Raw genomic sequence first — 26,106 nt, 5'->3', positions numbered from 1 at the left:
TGTAGCTTTTGAGTTTTGATTGAGATTTAAGATTAATGATTATTTTACTGTCATTTACCACTTTTTGTGTGGTTGCACACAGAACATGGCAAGGAGTGAATTAGAAATAGCGGCTGTGCACAAACATAGGTTGAAGTTGTAGCTACGGTGCCAGGTGATTGATTATAGTGTTACAGCTTCCATTTTTACATGATGTTCTTTCTTGCCATCCTAGATATCTTCTTGGAAAATCAACTGCAACATATATCAAGATAATCATTTTCATCATATTTGAAAATAAAAGAAATGTCACGTAATTACAATTCCGTAAAAAAAACAAGCAAGCAAACAAACACTAGTTCTGAATGAATTGAATGCAATATCAAGAAACTTGTAGGTTATGTTGTGCAAAAGTATTGTACCGGGGTAGTTGTGTATTCTATGCTGTACAGATGAGAAATTATGTATTATAAAATACAAAGGAGCTTCAGACTTCAAAATAAAAGGAACTAGTTCATAGCTGTGTTTTTAAATGCATACTACTATTTAAACATTTCTTTTTTAAAGATATAATTAGTGTTCAGATTTCAATATGAATCTCATTTGTGACCACGCATTTGCAAATGTCATTCCATGAAACGGCCGACAATTTACTGGCTGCGTGGCAGCCATCTATTGCAAAAGTGTTCAACCTCCTGCTTAGTGCGCGGCAGCAAGTGTTCATTGGTTATCATCAGTGATTGTAAGAATTTACTTGATATCAAACCTCTGGACAGTAAAAATCAGTGCAGAGCTCTAGGCCAATGAGATTTCAGAATTTTGTCAACTTGGTCTAAAGTGTCTGTTGCTCGAAGATGACCTGCTATTGGTGAATGGGTGGAAAGACTACCGTATATCATACAACATGCCGGTATTAGCACACATGTGTATGGAAAGGTAATTCATAATTATGCGTCATGCTTCCAATTAGTGGGTCATAGTTTGTAGAGAGCATTGTATCAAACTCAGGTTCGCTGATACAGCCGTCTTAAATTTTGAGGGAGTCTGAAATTTTGACTTTTACACTTATTCAGTTTATTCAATCATCAAAAGACAAATGAGAAAAAAAAAATACACTCTTTCCTGAAATTATGTTGTGATACTGCTCTCAAAATTGTATGTAAAAAGGAAAACATGATTTAAAAGTGGAAATGAAAATGTACCCTTAAAAAAAAATGCAAAGCCATATTTTTATGTATCTTTCTAAATCATTCAATGCATAAAGAATGAGAGAAACATGGCAGAAATGGCCGAAATTAAATTCTGAACAACTTTGCAGGTGGAAATGCAGTAGGATAAGCTCTGTTTCACCACATACCTAGCATTCTGAACAAAATGTTTCTTTCTAATGTATATTCATTGGGAAAGAATAAATTTTGCATTACCCTTTTTTTTTTAGGAGTATCGATAAAAGGTAGTGAGAAAGCATGTATTTACAATTCATGGGATCTACCAGGTCACCTAGCTACTTAATGTCAGCTAACATTGTAGCTACTTGGAGTTAATTGGTGTGGAGCCTTAAGTTTCTATGGCAACAAAAGTTTATCCTGGCTTCTCTTAAAATTCTTTTATATAACTATACCAAGAAACCTCATGGGAATCCTATGAAATGTCAACACACTGTATTTCTCCTGTTTTCCTTATTCGAAAAATGATGTCATATTGTGGGGAGGGGTTTTCATGTATGGAGTCTGTAGACTTTTATCATGTTAACTCTAATTAATGGACTCATCGTAATATGGATATGTTATCTCTGAGAGTATGTTTGTGTTTTACATACAAATTTGAAAAAGGGCATTGAATGAATCCTATAATTGACATTATTCCTGTTTGCCTCTTTTTAAAAGCGCAATTCGTGATGCTAGAAATTATGTAATTTATCGCAAGAAATATCTATGACAACAACAATCATAGTTATGTCAATTCTTTGTATACAGTGTACGTCTATATAGGGCAATGTGTCAATCAGTTGCAGAAGTTATGTCTGTTGTTTGACAAGTATATGAAAGAGTAATGTGTGTAGGTAAGTGGTACCTTGTGTATCAGATTAATATGAAATAACTTCTTGATGAAAAGTGAGCGAGGTTCTCACGGATGTAAGTGATCCATTCCAGCTCCTCTTATGTCATGATCACACATTTTTGTGTTCCTACATGTAGGCATGTGTCCCAGTCCTATGCATGAACATGTGGATAGGTATATGACAGGTGACTCCCGTTAAGGGCGGACGTCCACTTGGGTGCGGACAAGCCCCGGAAGGGTTGCGGAAGCAAATTTTGTCATTTCGGCATCCTGTCCGCGACAGACGCGGAATAACTTTGTGAATCGGCTTGTCCTAGGACATTCCTAGGACTGTCCGCGGACTGTCCGCGGACTGTCCGCGGACTGACTGCGGACATTCCTAGGAATCACTCCGGAAGAGCGCGAAATACCTCGGAATATGCTAATCGTAGCCGGGCAGCGCGGAAACATCTAGGATTACACCAGGAATGAACGCGGACAATCAGGATGCCTTCCGGACAACACAAGTTAGGCATGCGGACAAACTGCGGACAATACCAGGAAAATGGAAAGGTATAAATTTGGCGCCGACTTTGACTTTTCCTCATGTGACTGCTAGCCGTCATTGATGCTTCTTGTTGTGCTTCCGCAGTAGCGGCTGATATTATATTAATATGATTGGTCAATATTATTTGATAAATGTGACCACCAAAGTCGAAGAATAGGATTGTCTGCATGTGGGCTGACGACTCTTTTTTTTTTTTTTTGATTTGTCTCATCTGGGAGAACAATTTTTTCTCTGCCTACAGTCACATGGATGATATTCGCAAACTTTTTGAACCATATATATATATATATATATATATATATATATATATATATATATATATATATATATATAATATACATAAAAATGTAAATGCATATACATATATATATGTATATATAATCATGTTGATAAGGTAGTCCACGTGTGGGCAAGATAAAAAGAAAAGTAACAAAACTGCAACAAAGTTCATGGTGTATTCACCAACGATTTATTACTTCACAAGAAATAAACCGTTGGTGAATACAGCATGAACTTTGTTGCCGTTTTGTTACTCATATATATATATATATATATATATATATATATATATATATATATTAATTTATATATATTTATTCTTTATTCCCTTTTTTTAGACCTGTGCTTTATCCATCGTGAAGTATATACATGTTTTGTCTGATACTTCTGTAGAGCATGCCAAAATGATCCTAATCATTAAATTTGTTTTTCTTTCTCTGATTTTTACTCTTGTGCATCTCTAACCCTCTCTTGTTTTGATCACTTTTGAACATTTTCAAGTCCGAGATTTTTTTTTTCATGCTTAGAGCTTACTAGCCTATTGTCAATGAAGTGTAAAAATGGGGAAATATTTGTAACCTACTTTAATTTTCTTTTTTTTTTTGGGGGGGGGGTGGGTTCAGCTGGGCTGTCCAATTGGACAATCGAGTTTATTTGCAACTAAAACAAAAAGAGAAGAAAAAAATATTTTGTAATAACAACTACGAAAATCATTCAGGTAAAGAATATTTCTGAAATGATTTGTGATGCTTAATGTGTACTTAAATATATACACTCAACAAAAAAACAAAACAAAAGAAAGCCAGAAATTTAACACTTTTTCGAGTTCATGATTTATTGCTTTTTCTCTCATTTCACTTGAATTTTGAAGTGACAGAAAATTCTTCATTTTCCTCCATCATCTGTAGCTTTCATTGTTATTTTGGGCTTCAAAGATATTACATTGTAATGACACCACAGGTATATCTTTGCAATTGAATTCATGCTTTTTAGTGTGATGAATTTGTCTTTTGTTCTAATATGTTGTATCATTAGAAAGCATTTACGTATGAATAACAACTTGTTCATGTTTATACAATACATTAACATTTAGCCAAAAGTTCTATGCTTTTTTTCTGAGTGTAATTCCACCTACTTTTGTGATTTTTCAGCTGGGCTGTCACATGGGACAACCTAGTTTGTTGGCAAATAAAATACGAAAACAACATAAAGGAAAATGTACTATAGTAAGTAATAGGAACCAGGGAAGTCACTCAGATGAAAAATAATTTCTGAAAAGATTAAATCAAAACAAACTTACTAGGAAGTTAGGGGGCTGATTTCACTTCTTTCTGGTTGCTTTTGGCACAGTCTCTACTATCTTCTTCTTTGCCTTCTGGGACCGGATATTCCTTAGATTTACCTGTTGTTCATCACTAGACGAAAGGAGTGCCTGTGATGGGGATATTTGCATGGGGGCCTTGCCTCCCTTCTTGCTCATTTTGCGTTTCATTGGCATGACGCTAGCGGAAAGTGTCGACATTTTCTTGTTTGGATCACACAATTTCCGCATCGGTTCCGGACACTTGCATATATAGATCCGCATCGGCTCCGCGCTGTCCTAAAACATTCCTGGTGTCTTCCGCTTTCATTCGGGAAGCTTCCCCACACCGTGGGATTCTTTCCGGAGCGTGTGCGGAAGGAGCGGAAGGGTTCCGGACAAGCGGGACATCGTCAGGACATCGTCAGGACAAGTCGCCGAAGGTGTCAGGAAGTTCATTTCCGCGTCCAAATTTTGGTCTCGATCAAAATTTGGACGCGGAAATTTTTCTCTCTCCCGAAGGTGCGGAAACGCCCGGACATGTTTAGGACAGTGAGCGGACACGTTCAGGAACGTGCGGACAGGTTCCCGAAGGAGTGCGGAATACCAAATTTGCATTCCGGGGCTTGTCCGCGTCTTGTCCGCGCCCTAGTGGACGCCTGGTCTAAAACGAAGTCCTCGGGGACTGGTAGTTTCTTTTTTCATTTCAAAATTTTGCTGTAACCGGAGGGAATTTTGCACCATAGACTTTAATGACAAAATTTGAGGACCTGTAGTTTTACTTTGTTGTAACAAAATTTGGATATATAGCTATGTTCGCTGTACAATGTAACACAAGCATCCTGTATCAATTTACATAAGGAGTTGCATTGATTGAGCTGAACTCTTCATAAAGTACTACTACCTGGAGATTTCTTGCAATGCCAACCACTCTTCGCAAAAGGAAGCAGTAGCTTACACTACCAGTATATGGCTTGGGTTTAACCTACAGTAGTTTAGTGTTTGTTTGTGAAGATTAACTTACAGAATAGGGTGACATAGGGATCATACGAACCATGCAAAAAAGAAGAAGAAAAAAAGAAGAAGCATGTTTTCACATTCCCACACCCCTACACAAGGACACACAAACCATCACACGCACACACACACACACACACACACACCTAAGATTTAGAGTGGCTGCAGGAAGCTGAGTGATTTGGGCAGCTTAGGTGCCAAAGGTTGAAGTATGAAGAGAACAAATGTGAATGAATAAAACAAAACATTCAGATTGCTGCAATGCTAACAGTAAGGGGCAACAGACATTTCAGTTGTACACCTTTTTGGTGTGAGCAGCAGAGGGGAGGGCATATCACCATGGATGTATGCAAGGGGGGGTCGGGAGGGTCGTACGACCCCCCCCCCCCCCAAAAAAAAAAAAAAAAAAAAAAAAATTCAAAAGGTCCACTTTTTGTAAAAGACATTTTTGTTTTTAGAGGGCCTTTTACCAAATTTTGTCAGCAAATTGTACTCTAGGAAGGTTATAGCTAGTCATCAACTTTTTTAAAATACAGTTTCAACTTACCAATTCACGAACTTGTAAGTGACCAACACAGGTTTTATCACCAGTTTTAACATAAATGTGTTTTTCTAAGTATGCCGAAAAAAGTCACTTTTGTATGCACCAAATGGCCCCATTTTAAGATATAAAATTCAAAAACTCTCTACTGTGGGAGGGGGGACACCCCCCTCCCCCCGCTCGGTCACTCCGCTCCCTCGCAAAGGTAGGCCTAAAGGTCCAAAAATTGTGATTGCGACCCCCCACAAAAAATCCTGGATACACCCCTGATCACTATCCAGTTTAAGGTCTGTCTGGCAACACTTAGTGAGGAGGTTGGTAAAGTCCAGTCCTGTCGGCCATTTTGAGAGCCCAAGATTTGGTTTTCAAAACGCATTTACAAGTTACAGAATGACTCTCCACGTTCCTAGAATGGGTATGGTGTGCAGGATTTCCTTGTAATACTGGGTGATTTTCATAACCTTTCTGCACCAGGAGTGCCTGTGTGACAGACATGGCACATTAAAAGACTCCATTATTGTTATTATCATTATAACATTTGATTATAGATTTCAATAAATTGTCAGGTCTTAATACATGTATGTATTAAACTCCTATTGGCTCTTTGCAATATACAAATTGTACATTGCTTAAATACTGCTTGACATTGCAGTATAGCTTAGAAATGATTACACTTTTATGATTGAGCCTTTTGACAGTTATATGCTGTCACTGTCAGGAGGTCTATGAACAAATATGCTGACAAACCTCTATAACCTAAATGGTTTATTTATGAATGGTGTGTTTATGAATGATTTATTTGTGGCTACTCTCTAAGGGAAATGATTAACCCATTCCATACTGAATTCTGAAATCTCCATAGACTTAATACACAGGCCACCAGGTTCCCATGTGGAACAGGTTAAGTGTGGTAAAATATGGTCACTCATACAGACTGGCTGTTCTAAAAGCATGCATTTACAGTACTGTATTTCAGCCCTGATTTTTTTTTCCATTTTTTCATAGCTTAATGTTTTACACAATATCAGAGACTGGTAGAATGAAGGACTATACAGCTCAGGTTTATCACATTGGAAACATTGTTAAGCAGTGCCTTTATTACAGGTTAGTATTAAACTGAAAGGGAAATAGAAGTGCGTGAACTTGATTATGGGTCGCTGGTACATGGGAACCTTGTTATAACAAGCTGCTTGGTACCACCAAAATTTCTTTGTTATATTTGATATCCAATTATAAATCAGGGATGAAAAATTAAAATATAAAAAGAATGGGACTGGCAAAATTACCTCTTTATACAATTGGGTACACATGTCATACTATGTCTGACCTCATGATGATGGGTATCCACTGTACTGCTAGTTATAAGTACTGTTTGAAATATTACAAGTCAGAGTACTGTAAGTATAACATATAACATGTGGTTTTGCAGGTCCCAATTCCATTATATATTTCTTTATTTTTGTACCCTATAAATAGGTCATTGCCAGGATTTTTAGGTCCTTGTTATATCAAGGTTCCCCTGTACTGCATAGTTAATAACTATTAGAAATATGACTGGGCAGTATTGGTAAAGAGCAAATTAATGGCAATATTTAGCAAAATGTGTATTTATCTTAAGAATAACCATGTGAGAAATATTGATGCTGATCCATGCACAAAGTGATTAAAAATTTTATACAATTTGAGACCTCCTCAGAGCTGGTTTTAGTCTGTTTTATGCCCCTTGAGTATAGGTGTCGTGAGAGAAATGTTTTAACACCTACATTTGAGTGCATTTCTTATATTAATTTGGCAAATGGTGATGATGATATACTAATGAAATTATTGGCAAGTCCTTTTTAGGACTGAAACAATACAATTGTAATTGTATTGCCCTCATTAAAGGAAACTGAAACCAAACATAAATGTGGACTGAGTGAAAACAGCAATAGTAGAACACGTCAGTGATAGTCTGAGAACAATCGGACAATTGATTCAAAGGCTAAATCTTGTATGTATTTTTAGAGTTTTAGTGCGCTGTCATCACTGGATAAGAAGACTACTAGTACAGTTCATGACGTCATTCTTGACAACAATAAAAGAGATTAAATGAGAATTCCCCCAAATGTAATTTATTCATGAAAAGTACACATTCCATCAACTTGTAACTGACATATGATTAGGCTAATATTACTGTGCACCCCTGTTATAATGAACATGTTCATAACGAAATTCTTTTTACAACAAAGTAAAAATGCAGGTCCTAAAATTAGCAGCTATATAGTTTTATGTACTTTACTATTACGCTATAAGAACAACGAAAGAAAACCGTTCGTTCCAAGGACTTTGTAATTGTTATAAGAGGAGTGCATTGTATTCCCCCTGCCTTTTGAAAGAGGCAAGTCAAGTGCTCTTCCATTGTGCTGGAAAAGTGACAATGTTGAATTTTCTTTGTATTTTCTGTATATTGTTGTCCAGAAAGACGTCATTGACTGTAGTTGTACACTGTAGTCTCCGTATCCAGCGATGATGGCACCGAAACTTCAAAAACTCATAACTTTTTAAAATTGATTGCCCAGATTTCCTCAAACTTTCACTGATGTGTTCTACTACATTGTAATATTGCTGCTTTCTCTCAATCCACATTTATATTGGGGTTTTGGTTTCCTTTAACCCGTTGAGGACGAGTCCCGAGTATACTTGGGCAGGTGTCTATGGGAACTGCGTGTTATAGCAAAATCAGCCCGTCCTCGGCAGGTTGAAAGGACCATATTGCATGAGTTGAAGGCAAGTGCGATGGTAATACATCTATTGTCCCCGTCCGGGCCAGATGATATTACACTGTAGTATGAATAATTGACCATAATATCAGTACTGGTAATAACTCTTTCATCAATTGACAACTGGACTCAAAAAGAGAGCAACACACATGAACATGGTGATCAAGGCATAACATTGGAACATGAATTTATGTATGACAAACAATACCTTAACGTAAGTATTTCACCATGAACTGTAGTATTTACATGAGTTACACATTCAAATTGGCACTGCTGCAATAACTTAACACTGACAACCGCTCACACTTCATCACGAAACACATAAAACCAACAGGTAGTGGCAGTGGTGGTGAGAGTGATTCCACCCAGCAGTACTTCCTAGATTGTAGTGAAGCAGATAAAGGTTCTCATTCACATACATCTGTATACTGTCAGCTGAGAAGCAGAAGGGTGTTATCGCAATTTTGGGGGCATTTTGAGTTATTGGTATCACATTGCAGAGCTTGATCTCCTCTACATCATGGTGTCAATTTTAAGTCATTTTTATATTTAGTAATATTTCAAAAATCAAAACCACATGGATGCTTTTTTTTTAACCCAGTATTTAGTACAAAGCTTATTAATGTACTCCCTTTTGATTTATTAACCATTTTTTTTCATGAAAATTTATTGTTTAGTTTTTATCAATGCTCAATTCTTAGTATGCCAAAGCAGTAGCACCCTTCTGGTTCTCAGCTGGCAACATTATTAGACGAATAGAATTTGGAGAAATCTACATCCAACTGAATTCATACAATACTCCAGAGTTATTTATAGTTGCTTTAACAGTACAAAGTATGGCCAGAGAAAAACAGGCAGGAGGAAAAAAATGGCACTCTTCAAGATGCTGCTACTTTCACAAACTATATATTTTCTAAACTCTGCATAAATTATTATAGATTAAACAATTGTTTGTACACTCCTCTACAGCAGTATAGGACAAGAGTTTAAACTGCATTGGGCCATGTGGACATCACCTCCAAAAGATTCCCCCGAAAATAAAGTGGACTAGAGCAGCAGACTGCAGCATGTCATTGATGTCGACTGGGATGCCCCCGCTTTCTCATGCAATCACTTCATCTGCCTGTAGGGTCAGTGGCCCTTCACCCGCACTCGCAGAGTTCATTGCTCTCTTCCGTTTCCCACAGATTGACCTTTGACCCTCTCTGCACCGAAGAAATACATGTACTCCCCAATGTATTGATAAGCCATTACCAGAGATAACATTGATTGACCTCGCCTGGTGGAAGTTACTGTAAAACAAGGAATGTTCGCATGCATTTTAATGTCGCAAATTTTGTGAAATTCAAATGCATGTGAAAGTTAAATTCTTTTCTACACCATACGCATTGAATGTCAGAGGCAACTCACAAAAATTTCATGCCGCGAAAAAGGCCATCGGCTCCAATTCGCGAAAGTTTCATGCCGCGAAAAACATCATTTTTTACAGCACGACAAGAGAATGACAGCTTAATTTTTTCGCTAGATTTCAGTGACCTTTGGCCTCTCGTCCCTGTCATTTTTACGGCACTCAATGTCTATCAATTACCATCCCTTCTTGCTTTTAGAAATTCCTAGCATCAATGACACCTGGATATGACTGGAGTCCAGTGACCTTTTGACCTTCACCTGTGGCCTTTTCGACTGTGATTTTTTTAAAGCATATATGTGTAACAATATGTTACAAATATATGAACAGCCTGTCAACAATCTTATCTCTTCTATGAAATTACATTTCTACAGGACATTCCCTAATGAAGTTACTGCTGAAAAATGTTACTTTCCAGCCAAAGTTTAGTAACACCTTTGATCTCCGAACTTTGGCTCACCTACACTTTACGAAGCCTGCCCAGGCCAAATACCAACAAAGTCCTCCAAACATGCTGCTTTGTTTTTCTGCTATACAGTACTGCAAACCTGAGATCTGGAACGAATAACAGGATGGATGGACAACCTGAACACACAAACACACAATGCCTCTGGCAGAAGTATAAAAAGCAAATTGAGATCATAACTGAACAACTATGACAAGGCTATTCACAAAATTCATTTCATATTCTCTTCACTCTTTTTCTTTTAGCCATGGCTTTGTGAAATGCTTACATGTACTTAGCCAAGCCTAAATTTCAAACACTTGATGTTACAACATTAATGATTGTCTTCATTTTCACTTCATTAAAAACACAACGACAAAAAGAATCAGAATGAAGTCAACAGTAAAATTACCTATCCAGTACCACACATGTCTTTAAAGCATCAACAAAAACTTCTGAAACACCCTACTGATACAGCAGATTTTTTCGGGGGAACAATTTCTTACAGAATCCTGTTTTAAAGCTAAGATATCATGTCTTACTGCCATTGAGATTAGCTATTAGAATTTCTAAACTTATGAATTTCCATAGACAAACAATTATTGCAACTTCTTACCCTAATTCATATTTGAAAGTATACGGGCTTGAAAATCCCACCAGTATAAAAGTAGGCTAAGAAACACATTTATTCTTCTTTTCCCTCAGTGCCTGACAAGCACACCACTGTTCTTTGCCTTCTCTCTGTGAAGGTACAGTGCAATGTGTGTTTCTCTTCTAGGTTTGAACAAAATTGTAAACACACACACACACACACACACACACACACACACACACACACACACACACAAACAAATCTTTCCCATTGACCGTTAGACATGTGCCCTAAAATACAGAATCAAAACAAAATAGTCTTCTTGGCAGACGATGAGATTAATCTGACGTTGGCAAACAGCTTGTCATATATACGTACACACACACACACTCACACCCACACACACAAAGTAAATAAAATGCTTCTACATTATGTGTTCTCTCATGACAAGCTGGGTATTACTGAGACCTGAATAACTGTGACACAAATTGGCAGAGCAGCGCTGTTTGAACACACACAATGGGTGGGGTCTAGAAGACAGCCACTGTAGTAGACTGATGAAATGCTGTGCTACACTTCATCTCACACCCAAAGAGAGAAGAAATTGTGCGTGTTCTGTTGTAATATTGGACTGCCAGAACATCGGCCGCACGTGTTTGTGATGAGGAGAACTCTTGTGAACATTTGAGTCCTGTTTCTATAGAGAGATTTAGCCATGCTCGCCAGCACACATCCAGGTGAACATTTGCAGCCACTTGGAAGAATATGGCCGCTATCTCTTACAGCTTACATGGCAAGAGGTAGCCATCGCACCTTTTATATGTGAGTGATGAGGGCATGAATCATGGGTCTGTACAGATTGGAAGATTCCACTCCCAATTATTTTTAGCACATCTGTACACAACGAATTTCGTTCCTGAGTGCTGAAAGTCAAAGAAGGACTGGCTCGCTATCATAGAGCCAGCCAGGGGTGAGATTGTATCGATTCCTTATTCCTGTCGCCGTAATCATATACAAGCTCCTCCCCTGCTTCAATGTCCTGCTTCGCCACGAGTATCAGGTGCGGCCGCTCCTTGATGTCGATGAGTTTGGTGCAGCAGTTGCCCTGCCGGCTGTGGTTCAGGAGTCGCCCCAGTCGGCCTGATTCTCTCGTGGCATCAACGCTATGATGGATGGGAGAATACCACAAATGACACTTTGTGAGAGTAACATACAGGGTCCACAGAACCTTTCCTATGCCTCTGAATTGCACATAGGACTGCTATTAACAGTGTTTTTGCCAGCAACAATCGTCTATCTGGTTAAGCAATACTGAAGAAGCTTTTGCATCTACATTTCCCACTGCCTGCTGAAAGTAAAATCTAGCCATTCCACTGGTTGAACTAAGTTGTTATTCAGTAGGAACGGTTGGCACTTTCTCTTTCCTCATGAATAATAATCACATTCACAGATCTCAAAAGGCCCCCATGCTGATGCATTTAGAGTGAGCTCACTCTATTTGTGACTGTCGGTGCTAACATCTGCAAGAAGGCCCTTGAAAAAGGCTAAAAACAAGAGTGGCTACCACCATGCATATGAATACTGACGACGGTCATTATCTGACTGGCGAAAATTGTGGCCACTAAGACTTACCAGTAGCTTCTGTTCTTGTGCTCAAAGTAGTACATGTAGCACCCGGTCTCGGGATCCTCCTGGTACTTCGCCTCCCGCTGTCTGGCCTCTGGCATGCTGATGAGGTCCCCGTAGTACTCCACCACAAAGTCGCCCCTCTTGAATGGCTTGGTGGAGATGACCCCGCGACCTTTACCAAGTATTTCGTCCACCTGGGGTGATTGGAAATATGCATGCTAACAGGTAACAACAAAAGTGTGTCATATGTTTGTATCCATCTATCTGTAATTTTCTAATACGGATAATATCAATAAATCTACAGTATGTTGCTATTCATACGTGATATGGTACAGAGATACATTGCACTATACACTGTGATAAAAAATAACATACTGCTTTGTCACTGGTTCTGAAAAGACAAAAGAATGTTCTGGGCTATATTCAACTAATATTTGTAAATTTACTGGGCTTCATCAACATAAGAATCCTCAGTTACAGATGACACACTTTTTATCCCGAGTTGCCTTGTATATTATACTCTCCTGTATAGTGATGAAAGGCAGCCGATTGCCATCCCTTATGATACGTAAACTCCGAACGACCGAAGTTTGTGCATGCAATTGCGCAATGCCAGACTTGGTGCTATATCCATAAACGTGTGGGACAATGCTGCCACTGAGACACGTGTGTGTGTGTGCGTGTGTGTACGCCAAGCCTGGTGTACGCATCATACACAAACATTGTCACCGCGAGCTGCGGTGATTGGAGGAGAGGCCAGGAGACACGTGGCTCTTTTGGCCTCTCTTCATGCGCATGCGCACTGAGAGTGTGCGTCCATTCGGAAGCTCTCATGGCTCGCTCGTACAGCCATTTTGGGTTAGGAGATTTGTAGCATAGAGCTCTTGTAGGTTAGTGTGTTGTTCGCTGACCCATTAAGTCAGCGCTATTCTCATTCGGGGTCACTACATTTGATACAGAATGGGGGAGGCAGCGTGTTGCGTTCGTCTCCGTGCCGCACAAACCACTCGCCACGATTGAGTGCCTTTAATGCGGATGCGAAGTATGGAAATGCTCAAGTGGCTATCAGTGTGCGTGTGCAGGTTGGTGTGTGCATGTGTGTCTATGTGTATGCGCTATATACAAACTGTATATTACAGGACAGGAAAGAAAGAAAGCCTTCATCATGAACATTAAGAACCACTATCACTGCATGCATAGCTGACAAAGTCATTTTTGTACCTTCTACTCCTAACAGCTTGTCAACTTGAAGGAGTCTGGGTATGAGTTTTACCTTTTGGAGGTGCAGAAGCCCCCTTTTCTGCTCACAATGCTGTAACTTCACACACAGGACATTTTCTTCTCCCTCCTTCTTGACTGTCCCATCAAGTCAACCTTTTTCCTCAAAAGCCAGACAACCTCCCCCCCCCCCCCATCCCCTTTCTTCCATACACTACCAACTTCTCACCTTCAGACCATCTTCTCTGTTTGACAGAATGGCATCCTCGAGGGCTTCCTTCTTTTCAGCCTGGGTGTGTGATGAGAGAAAGAATGGAACAAGGAAAAGTAGAAATTACGCGGTGCGTAATATGTCCCCGCCGGAAGTAGCATTTTGTACCAAAATGTGCAATATAGGTAAAAAATCAAGGTCAAAGGTCAAAGAAGTCAAAGGTCAAAATTCTGTGTAGAAGTTTTGAAGCCCTCACCTAGTGTCATCACATAAAGCAAATGGAATCGAAATTGGGTTAGAAATGGCGAAGGAGTAGCATTTTGTAGCCAATGTACAATATAGGTCAAAAATCAAGGTCAAAGGTCAAAGAAGACAAAGGTCAAAATTCTGTGTCTACAAAAGTTTTGAAGCCCTCACCTAGTGCTATCACATAAAGCAAACGGAATCGAAATCGGGTTAGAAATGGCGAAGGAGTAGCATTTTGTAGCAAAATGCACAATATAGGTAAAAAATCAAGGTCAAAGGTCAAAGAAGTCAAAGGTAAAAATTCTGTGTACAAGTTTTGAAGCCCTCAACTAGTGCCATCATATAAAGCAAACGGAATCGAAATCGGGTTAGAAATGGCGAAGGAGTAGCATTTTGTAGCAAAATGTACAATATAGGTCAAAGGTCAAGGTCAAAGGTCGCAACTGAAATTCTGTGTAGAAGTTTTAAAGCTCCCATGTAGTGCTATCATATAAAGCAAACAGAATCAAAATTGGGTCATAAATGACAGAGAAGTAGCAAATTGAACATTTTGATCACACACGGACGCACACACGGACGGACGCAAGGACGGACGGACGCACGGACTGACGCACAGACACACACACGTATGGAGCCCGTTTCATAGTCCCCTGCTCGAACTCGTTCGGCGGGGACAATAATGATAGATGTATGGATTGATAGACAGACAGACAGACAGACAGATGAATAGATATAGATAGAAAGATGGACAGACAGACAAGTAAATAACAGTGATAGCACTGGCAATGATAATATCAAGTTTACCAAGTACCATTATTACTGCTAATACTTTTGCAACTAGCACTGCAACTTGATGCTACGACTGTTACTACTTCTACTACTGCTGCTACTACTATTACTACTGCTGCTGCTGCTACTACTACTACTACTGCTGCTACTACTACTACTACTGCTACTACTACTACTACTGCTACTACTACTACTACTACTACTACTACTACCACCACTACTACTACCACTACTACTACTACTACTACTACTGTTACTACTACTACTACTACTACTACTACTACTTCCAAAACCATGAAGTAAAAAAAAACAACAACAACTAAACAATGAAGAACAAGAATCTTGAAAATCACTTGAAGAATGCAGACCTCTACCAAGCAGTTCATTTGCTCCCACACTGTGATTTCCATCTTCCAAAAATATCCTGGATCCAAATGGTGAGCTAGATCATGTGTTCCTTGTGTCATAATAACTTTTCTGAAAATTCCATCCAAACCCTTTCATAACTTCAGGAGTTATTTTGCAATAAAGTAACAGAAAAACAAATAAAGAAATAAACAAACACTTGGAAAAACATAACCTCCTTGGTGGAGGAAACAACACAGAGTGATTGTCATTTCACACTGACCTCAAGCTCTGATTTACATCGTCGATCACTTCTTCGGACTGGGAAGAAATCCTTGATGGTCTTTACTCTTGTTTCACTCTCACGCCTGATAAAGCAAAAGAAATGCAAAGTCAACTTGTATCAATGTTCAATTTACATGCAGTAATGGCAATTTCATTTTATAGGATTTACAGCACAAGGTCCTCAGCTTCAAAAGGATACATATGAAGACTTTGGATATCATGTTGTTACAGTGCACTCCTACTGTAATAAATCTGGTTATAACAAAATTCTCGATATAATGAAGTAAAAATTCATGTCCTAAAATAATCATCTATGCCATCTGCCTACACTTTACTGTCTGGTTATAATGAAATTTTAATACAGCGAAAGAAAACTACAAGTCCCAATGACTTCGCAATAATGGGAGTGCACTGTACTATGCAGCTAAATGTCATGTTGAATGTAACCACTCCTATTTGGAAAGTAACATGTTAAGACTACAAGTAAATTCATTACATGACATTTGATTATACAAGGTGTACTTTGCACAATAAAGCAAAGTCTGAAAAAGGTAACAGCAGGTAGAAGAAGAACTGAGCATCTACATGAGAGGTTTTTGTTTTTGTTGTTTGAAAATAGGAGGCAGCTTGTAGAAGTCAAGTCACTATTGCTTTATTGGTTATTTTACAAATTCTAGCCCTCACTCTCACTCTGGCCCTCTCTCAAGATGCTGAACCCATTAAACTTTGACATATGTTTGATTTTGCTGTGTTTTCTTACTGATGTTGAAGGTAAAGAAAACACAACATCATAGTACTGAAAAACCAGCAATTTTTTTGAGTGAATGAAACTTTGCTAGGAGCCGAGACTGGTGAAAGTTAACTGTACATGAAAAGTTTTGGCTACACAAGGCACTGAATGAATGTCACTACAAAGCCATAGACCGTCATGGTTGGCAATTCACAAAAGTTCCATGCCGTGAAAAATGCTGTCACCTCCAAATCACAAGAGTTTCATGATCTAATGCGAATGTTTCTGGATTTACAGTATTCCACACTGTAAATATCATGACGCGCTTCACCATCCCCTTACTTTTGAGTTGAATGGGCCTTTGGGGTTCCAGACTTGGCGCCAGCCTTCCTTCCTCTGCGACCTCGTCGTGACTTCTTGGGCCCTGTTTCTGTTCGACTAGACACTGGCGATTCCACTGTATCGCCAAATTTCCTTTGTCGCCCAGAATCCTTGCCTACGAGGTGTCATTTTTTTTTTTTTCAAAAGAAAACAGTTCATATTACCACATTTTATCAGAAATACAGCAATATTTACACACTATAGTGAAAATTGCTTACATATATAAAAAGAGTTTACCGGTACCTGAAGAAATACAATTAGTCCAAATCAGCAGATATATACATATACATGTACAATTCCTTGAGCTATGTGGCTGTTTTACAATACAGTGCACTCCCGTTATAACAACCATGGTTAAAACAAAATTCTGGTTACAACGAAATAAAATTTCAGGCTGCAACCATATCATTTCTATGTTTTTTTATTGTTTATTTGTTCAGATATAATGAAATTTCAATATAACAAAAGGAAATTGCTGGTCCCAAGGACTTCGTTATAACAGGAGTCCACTGTACATTGGACAATATGAATCTATCATATACAAGTATGTATTCAAAGGAAAAGGCATGAAATGAAAGCTTCCTTACCGATTTTGCTATCAATGCACTGATACAAAATCAACAGTAGCGGGATAATGTTCAGAAAAAAACAAAATTGATATATGATAAGAAAAGTGGGTTTCTTCAAATTTTGCATCTCAATACTCGTTCAGGATCATGCTTCTCAAACTTGTGATCACATTATGGCACATATTGTTTGTTTGATTTATTGGTCATGTATCACTCACTGGTTCACAGTTTCTAGCTGGAAACAGTGTCGTCCCCATGCTGCTCAAAGGAAAATTTTAATAAACAAACAAAGCAAAAACTAGGACTCTGTTCTTCAATTAAGATATAAATGGAAAATAACAGTTTGGCCCCCCCCCCCCCCCCTATGTACAATGTACATTGTATGTGGAAAATGAATCTAAGGAGATTGAACATTCAATTTGTGGCTGTAGAAGAATAGCACTTCACCTGATTGCTCTGTGACCGACTGGAAATTGTTGGCAAAAAAGTTGATGGCTTTTTGGGCCGATGTCCTTCGGGCTGGACGAGGTGAGTCGACGGAGGGACCCAGCTGTTCCCCTCCTCCTTCCCCAGCGTCCCCAGTCAGCAGGGTGAACGATTGGGCATTGTCGGTGACAGATTCGTTGCCTTTTCGGGGTGACGTCCTTCGGGTCGGACAAGGTGAGTCAACAGAGGGACCCAGCTGTTCACCTCCTCTTTTCCCGACGTCCCCAGCCGGCATGGAGATGGAATTATTGCCCGGGGAAGCCTCCTCCAGGGGATAGGGCAGAGTCGCATCCGGAGAAGGGGACTGGCGACGGTCGGGCGGTATGGGAGTTTTGGTGGGGGTGCTGTCTGGTGTCAGCAAACCTGGTACAACATCTGCGCAGGTGGATACTGGTGGCACAAACATTGCGATGAAGAAGACCAATTGTATGCAATGCATGCAAATGAATATAATGTCAGAAACACTAAACAACGGGATTTGTGTTTATCATTTTGTTCATTTATTGGCTCCTTAAAACACCAGAAAAGCTATTTAAATGCATAAAACTGCTGAACACAGAATACCAAGCCATAATAGAGAAAATTTTATCAGGAGCACTGACTTATCATGCTGGCTAATACAATGGGGATCTAGATGAAAAAACAAACAAACACACACACAAACAAACAACAAACATGCAAAAGATGCAAACTAGAAATGTCGCTACGGCGACTGGTGTATGCCTCCGCAATAATGCATGGTTCTCCTAATAGGTCCATAGTGCAATGTCTTGACAATGTGTGATGTCAGTTTCACACAACTGGCAAAATATTGAAATGACAGGTTTGCCACAAATGTACTGAATGTTCACTTTCCTAGAATTAGGTTCAATTGGATGAATAATTAAAACGTCAGAGTGCAGGTATTTGGGGGAACTGATGATTTTTACTTGACTTTTGACCCTTTTATAAGTTTATGCATTGAGTAATTTTCAAGGTATTGAGAAAAAGTATAATTTCAGTATCAAATGATAAAATAGTATTATCTAAACCTGGCCTTTGACCTCTGACCTCACAGTTCCAAAGAGAATCACTGTTAGGTAGAACATGCATAAATATGTAAGTTTCATGATAATACCTTGAGTTACTTTTGAGATATGAAGGAAGTGCAATTTAGCACTTTCACTTGACCTGTGACCTTTTGACCTTTGACAAGAAATTTCCCACAGAATATATATTGGGTTATACATGCATACATCAAGTTTTTAAAAAAATTCTTCAGGCATTGCATAAATATAAGGAAAGTAGTGATATTTTGAGGAGTTGACCTTGACTGTTGACCCCTGACCTTTGACCCATGACCCCCAACTTCCCTAGATAATTACTGCCCATCGGTACATGCATATATACTAAGTTCCATGAAGATTACTTGAACCATAAAGACATTTGCGAGATATGGAGAAAAACATGAAATTTCAACCTTTTTTCACAAAATAACCTGTGACCTTTGACCCCGTGACCCTAAAATCCAAACAAAGTATTATCCCCCCAGGATATACCCTCATACTAGTATCAAGTTTGATGTAAAACCACCACACGGTTCTTGAGATATCGACAAAAACAAAACGGGACGGACGGACGGACGACCTGAAAACATAATGCCTCCGGCCACTTCGTTGGCGGAGGCATGAAAAAACAAAAAACTTAATTCAATTTCCCAGGTTTTTTATACCATCCAGGGATAGAATGACAGGAGAAGGTGTCAAGAAGGGATTTACACTCACTACCAATATTTGCTCCTGGGTTGATCAGGTCAGATGTTTGCTTGTCAGGGGAACTCTCAAGTTGGCCTTCAGAGGCAGGAAAATAATGGGTGATCTTGGAATCATCAAGCTTTGGAGATGAGGCAGGTGCAGTAGCCTGCATGAAACAAAAAAGTGATACACTTGTGTGCACAACTGGTGGAAGCTGGGGATCGTTCATTCAAATGGCTTCTCACTTGATGATTACAAATGTATATCACGACATCACGTCAGCAATCAAGAGGTGAACTTGAATACCGGTATTCCTAGCTAGACAACAACAAGCAACAAACACTGACTTTGAATGAGATGTAAGCCAACTGTCTCTAAATGCCTGTTATATGACAAATGTCTAAGCAGGGATATCGTGTACAATTGTAGATAAAACAAAGCTTCAGACCAAAAGCATGGCATGATAATGTTGGCATCGCCGCTGAACTTGCACATGCCCTTATACACGAATGCCAATACATGTCAAATGCTTTGACCACAACGTTGCTATGTAATATAGGACAACCATCGTCTACGGCGAGATAAAATACATCTTACGACATACAGCAAAAGACTTTGCTACTTAATAGACCACTAAGTACATCTTCACTGCACCTCACATTTCAGAAGAGACCTCTGATAATTATCAATTCATGGCTAAACATAAACTGTTCTGTAACAGTACAAATAAAGGAAAAAGACATGTTTAAAAAAGTAATTTACCCCCTCCCCCCCCCCCCCAAAAAAAAAGTGCTGGGATGAATTACATTACAAACTATGGTACTATGAAATCAATTGTAAGCACAACTATCTTATTTAGTCATATTGATTACTGATAACAATCATATTAGAAAATTAGTGCAGCTTTAACTTCATCTGGATTCTAATAAATGTCAATATTTTATAGAAATGCAATATAAGCAAAATAATGCATAGAAATTGAGCAATACATATTTTCAATCACTCACTTGTTGGTCAACATTGGATCTTTTGCCTGAATTTCCACGACGACCCCTGCTACCTACAAAAAGACAATACAAGATAAGGAGAAAAGAAATACAAGTATTGGTTAAAGAAACGCTTGCTCACAAAAGAAATATCCTATCTAGTATCAGTATGGAAAACCTGCTCATAAGGTTCTCTCCTCCTCATGAGCACCCTGGCCATGCTCATTAACTTGGATTCAGGTCCTCGGGGGGAGAGACGCTCATGAGGCCCCCTTTCACTTCTCATCCATCTCACATTAACTATCACAATATAAAATGTTGCAAGTTTGCATGGGGATTTCTTGTTGCACACATATCATATGTATGTCCACTCTCCGTGATAAAAAGAAGAAACAAATTCTGTTGGCACTTTTCGACAAAAATCAGGTTACAATGATCGGGCGCCAACGGCAACGAGTTCGCTCACTGTGCGCAGACGCAGACAATAAAACTCACCAATATAAATTTTTAATTTGGAATACTATGCACACAAAATCAGATAGTTCTGATCGTACTTTTCTCTGGTCTTAAATCTGAATATTTGTAAAATGATGTCAGGCTTTAGTTTTACAGGAAGGGCTGATTTGTGCATGGAGAAGTGAGAGCCATGGCACAGAAAAAAAAAAGCACCAAAAAGTTTGAGTCGGATCAGGCTAGTAAAGTGATAGGAGCAGCAGCCCGCCCAGTCGCTGTATTATTACTAAAATATTAATTAGTATTAACACTATTCACTATTCACTAATCACGAATACTTCTACTTCGGTACTCGACAGGATCCATCACTCTGAATGTAGTGTCGAGGGGACTAGTGAGTGTCCCGTGCAGCGCAGACAGATGGTGCTTATAATACTTAGTACAAGGTGCAAGTAAAAAAGGCCACATCATTTAGTGGTTGAGTGATGTGAGTGCACCCTTGAAGGCTTCTATTGATGTGGAAGCCAGGATGCTGATTGGGAGCACATTCCATGCCAGTATAGTCCTCAGAAAAAAGGAGTTCTGGTATAATCGGGTTCGTGCGGGTATGGATTTGATCTTGTTTGGATGATAATTTCTAGTGTTTGTGTAGGGAATGGGTGTTAAGAGATGGTCTGTGTTGACGGCTACCTTGTTGTCCTTTATTTTGTGGAGAAGAATGAGGCAGTAGTGAAGCCTGCGGCGCTCTAGTGTGTCCCAATTAAGTTGTTGGATCATATCGGACACACTGTCCCTGTGATAGTACCTCTGCAGGACAAATCGAGCAGCTCGTCGCTGTACTGCCGCGATTCTAGATAAATCCTTCTTTGTAAATTGATTCCAGACGGTGGCACAGTATTCCAGCCGCACGAGGGTGAGGTAAGCCTTCTGTCGTATCTTCTGCGAAGAACGTCTTAATCCCTGTTTATTAAACCTGGCATTTGGTTGGATTTGGAGATCATGTCATTAATAATATGGGTTTGCCATGAAAGATTGTGGGTGAAGGTGAGTCCTAGGTATTCATAACTTTGCACGGCTGTGAGTTGGGAGTTACCCAGTGAGTAATTTCCTTCTAGGATGTTATGACGCAGGGTGAATCAGAGTAGATGGCACTTCTCAGTGTTGAATTTCATCTGCCATATGCTGGACTAGTGGTGGAGGCGGTCTCTAGGTCTTGTTGAAGAGCATGGTGGTCTGAATTGTTGAGACAGTCATCTGCAAACAATCTTATCTTGTCGATGTTATGTCAGTTGTGAGGTCATTGATGAATGAGATGAAAGAGAGGCCCCAGGACTGTCCCTTGTGGTACTCCTGATGAAACATGGGTCCACTCAGATGAGACTCCATCAATAACAACCCTCTGTGACCTAGTGGTGAGAAAGGATCTGATCCAGTCAAGGAGATGAGCTCTAATACCATAATGATGGAGTTTTAGCAAAAGTCATTCATGGGGCACCCGGTCGAAAGCTTTTGAGAAGTCAAGAGCGATTGCATCAACCTGGTCCTTTTGGTCCAAGGAGACTAAAGGTACAGTCCGCGAAACCCGCTCATGAGGACCGCTCCCGCGTACGAGGACTGCCCCGCCTCATGAGGACCGCCCCCACGCCTCACGGGTGTTTTGATGGGCGCTCTGCATCGGTTGATTAAAACTCGATTTAAAAAAAAAAAAACGGATAGGATTTTTTTCTTCTTTTCATCATGGATAGTGGACATGTGTGTGTAACAAAAAATCACCGTGCAAAGTTGCGACAATTTATACGTCAGATGTGAGATGAATAGAAGTGAATTGGGGGCCTCATGAGGCGTTCGGCCCCCCCCCCCCCCCCCCCCCCCCCCCGTGCCTCATGAGGCGTTCCCCCCCGGGCCTCATGAGGCGTGGGGGCGGTCCTCATGAAGTGTGGGGGCAGTCCTCATGAGGCGGGGTAGTCCTCGTACGCGGGAGCGATCCTCATGAGCGGGTTTCCCGGACTGAGGTAAGATCTTGTGCTGTTTGAATAAGTTGTGTCTCACATGAGTGGTTGGGGCGGAATCCATGTTGTCAGTCGTGTAGTATACCATTATTGTCATAATGATCCATTATTTCGCTAAAAATGATGTGTTCAATTAATCAATTAATCTTACTACAGATTGAGGTGACCGAGACAGGGCGGTAATTGGATGGAGTGCTTTTATCACCTTTCTTGAATATCGGTGTGATGTTTGTAGCCCCGGAGACCGCGCCGCCAGGCGCGGTCCTGGCGGCTTCCCCGCAGTTTCGCTTATGTGAGCTCCCCTATTGCCACATGCGGCGACTTCACAAATAAACAATAACTAAATTTCGATAATGAACACAGTAACGATCAAAATTGAAGTATAGATTACTTCATTGGCTTGGTTCTTCTCACCAATTCATCTGGAAACTGCAAAATTTTCCACATTTTTTAGGAGTAAGCGACCTGCCCCAGTGAGGAGAGCCTTGCTGCCATTTTGAACGTGTATCCATTTGCACGCATCTACGCATGCGTAAATAATGACGTCATCGGTAGGGAAGCTCAAGGATATGAATAATGCATAATTACTCAGTGCATAATTACAAGGTGAAATGAATAAAATGCATCAAACAGTTCATTTTCAATGTTTGCAATACTGTAGTACAGTACTGTATCATTTTGTATACAATTACACGGCTGGCTTAGTTACAACTACTAACAGTCTAGTTTATATAGAATTGTGATTTGAATCACAGCATCATGGATGCCATCTTCAGTGAGACAGAGGAAGAGGTGGGGTTTCAGTTTTTCCTTGTTTTTTTTTTCCCCCATCGGCCACATCGTCGATGTACAACAATACATAATACTAGTAACATTGTAAATGAATATTCATGACTCAGTGTGCATGATCAAGACATTATTATCATTATTATTATCATTTTGTCAGCGATTCAAGCAGCATTACTGGAACACATTTCTTCGGCGTATTAAGGGTACGGAAAAAAATTCCAGCAGCATGTTGTTGTTGTTATTTTTTTTTTTTTTGCATGTATCATTCATTTATGAATATTTACGTCTGTAGCAAGTGATACGTAGCCTTTTGTCAAGGCCCTCTCGCTGTATGGTGTGGAGAGCCAGCCGAGTGGGGTAGCGCTGTGCGCTCGGATGGACTAGCTTCGCTCGTCCGTTCGCTCTTCCGTTACAGCGAGAGGGCCTTGACAAAAGGCTAACAATACAGTTCAAGTATTCTGTGCGCTTGTGCAAGTGATTGTGAATTCTGTGAACATCGGTGAGCTGCTTATAAGACATCATTTTGTGCATCACAAGCAATGAAATGCATCAAACAGTCGCCGATGATAGTCATTAAACTGATTTAGGTTTCATCGACCCATGTAAGTATTCCTAGTAGTTTCTGTTGAAAAATTAAGGAAATATAGCGCCGCAAAGGCACCCGTTTGTTCAACATGAAGATCTTGAATGGGAGCACGGCGCAGCCGCCACACTGCGTGTGGCGGCTGTCGCAGTTATGATGTTTGCTACCCGCCAGTCAGAAGGAACAATACCTGTATCTAAAGATTGTTGGAATACAACGGTGAGGATGGGCTATGGGGGCTAGTTCCTTTGCAAACATCTTGAGGAAAGTTCCTGGGATCGGGATATCATCAGGTCCAGTTGAATAGAAAGTCTAACACTAACTGCTAACACTAACACAACAGCGTCTGGTCGCCGTCGGGCTATATTTACCATGACCTTATCTATCTTCTTTAAGATTAAAACGGAAAAAATGTCGGCTGTAGCTGATAAAGTAGAGATATGAACGAAAGTTAATCTCGCAGCGCAGAACATGACACTCGCCGTTGTAAAGAAAACAGTCATATGAACGCCCACTAACACAATTTGCCACATATGGGACTGAATAGCAACGGCTGCCAGCAGCGCAGACGTGTAACACAACAGCTTGCAGCCGTAGCCACACACTGTTTTAGAACGTGAGATTTCTACCAACCAAATCGATATGTAGAATTAAGCAGAAAAGAATTATAGTATAAATACCTCAGAATATACTAAGAGGTGGCTTTAAACTTACGTTTCCGCGGCATAATGGCGTGTTTGACTAACTGGAATTTGATGAAACGACCACTTCTTGCACACACCGGAGACACGCCGACGATGTTTTGCGTTTAGATTTTGAAGTTAAAGGTCCACTGTGCTGGTCTCTGATTGGTCGGAAAAGGTACTCCTTCGTCATTCTTTGAGCCCGGCTGACGATCGATCCAGGGCAGTGCGTCTGCGCGTTACGACGTCTCACTGAAGAACCACAGTGAAGAACGCCTGGCCTGGCGTGCTGTCATTCTCAGATTCCTCGACAGAAAAGGATACCATGAATTCCGCGTAGACCATTGTAGACAATTATGGGGATTTAGCGAATGGAGAAAGCTGGGTGGAAAAAAAAATCTTCAGTGAAAGGAATGAAGAAAGTAGGGGCAAGTTGGTCACACGTTTATATTTTGCATATTGATAGTATCACTCAAATGACTCGATCTACACATTCTATAAAAAGTTCGCAGTCTCTTGACTAGACAGAAAAATCTGTCTGTTCGGAGGAGTTTCATTTTAAATATATCTATATATTCCGTGAAGCCAGACGAAGTCCCCTCGGAAGATGTTCCCGACTATGAAATACAGACTGAACTTTCGGTGACTCATGTTATACAGAGATAGTGATGTTATCCATGCGTGCCTTCTGGAGGAGCTTGGACTCTGATTGGAGAAGTGATCTGTTGTTGTTGTTGTTGTTGTCGTCGTCGTCGTCGTCGTTGTCGTTGTCGCTGTTGTTGTTGTTGTTGTTGCAGCTGCTGCTTTTTGAGGGAATTTTGGTATCTTTTCTTTTTTGTATAGATTATGTGTAAGATAATTATAGAGTTACGCTTATCTCCATCACGCCTTTATTACATTGTTGGCTAATCCAACATACAATTTGTACAGAGATTTTTTTTCTTCTTCTGATTTCATGTTACATAAGATATACGTATGTTTTGGATATAACCAGGGAGGCCTCTCTCCTTCCTGGTATGTAACTACACCTATAAACTTTCGTTATTCCTCAGG

At 39.9% G+C, this 26,106-nt stretch overlaps 1 protein-coding gene across 1 annotated transcript; it reads right to left on the bottom strand.

The window, feature by feature from the left end:
• Positions 1–11,153: 11,153 nt before the first annotated feature.
• LOC139729856 (uncharacterized) lies at positions 11,154–25,193 on the bottom strand. Its single transcript, XM_071640779.1, has 9 exons — positions 25,085–25,193; positions 20,558–20,610; positions 19,581–19,716; positions 17,779–18,207; positions 16,724–16,877; positions 15,650–15,734; positions 14,005–14,064; positions 12,561–12,751; positions 11,154–12,091 (listed from the first exon to the last, which is right to left on the bottom strand). The coding sequence occupies exons 1-9, from the start codon at positions 25,095–25,097 to the stop codon at positions 11,881–11,883; spliced, it is 1,332 nt and encodes a 443-aa protein (XP_071496880.1). The 5' UTR covers positions 25,098–25,193; the 3' UTR covers positions 11,154–11,880.
• Between the last annotated feature and the right edge of the window lie 913 nt (positions 25,194–26,106).

Source organism: Diadema antillarum, unplaced genomic scaffold, assembly GCF_040938485.1.
Source record: "Diadema antillarum isolate AM-2024a unplaced genomic scaffold, OU_Dant_1.0 seq00000266_RagTag, whole genome shotgun sequence".
In the NCBI taxonomy this organism is placed as follows: Eukaryota; Metazoa; Echinodermata; class Echinoidea; order Diadematoida; family Diadematidae; genus Diadema; species Diadema antillarum.
Note: the sequence above shows the minus strand (reverse complement) of the source record. Positions and strands in the feature narration are given on the sequence as shown.

Excerpts from the sequence above, each read along its gene's own strand:
- LOC139729856 (XM_071640779.1), bottom strand. Across the intron at positions 19,717-20,557 it reads GATCCAATGTTGACCAACAA|GCTACTGCACCTGCCTCATC; the intron begins GTGAGTGATTGA and ends TGTTTCATGCAG. Across the intron at positions 16,878-17,778 it reads GTCGGTCACAGAGCAATCAG|GCAAGGATTCTGGGCGACAA; the intron begins GTGAAGTGCTAT and ends GACACCTCGTAG.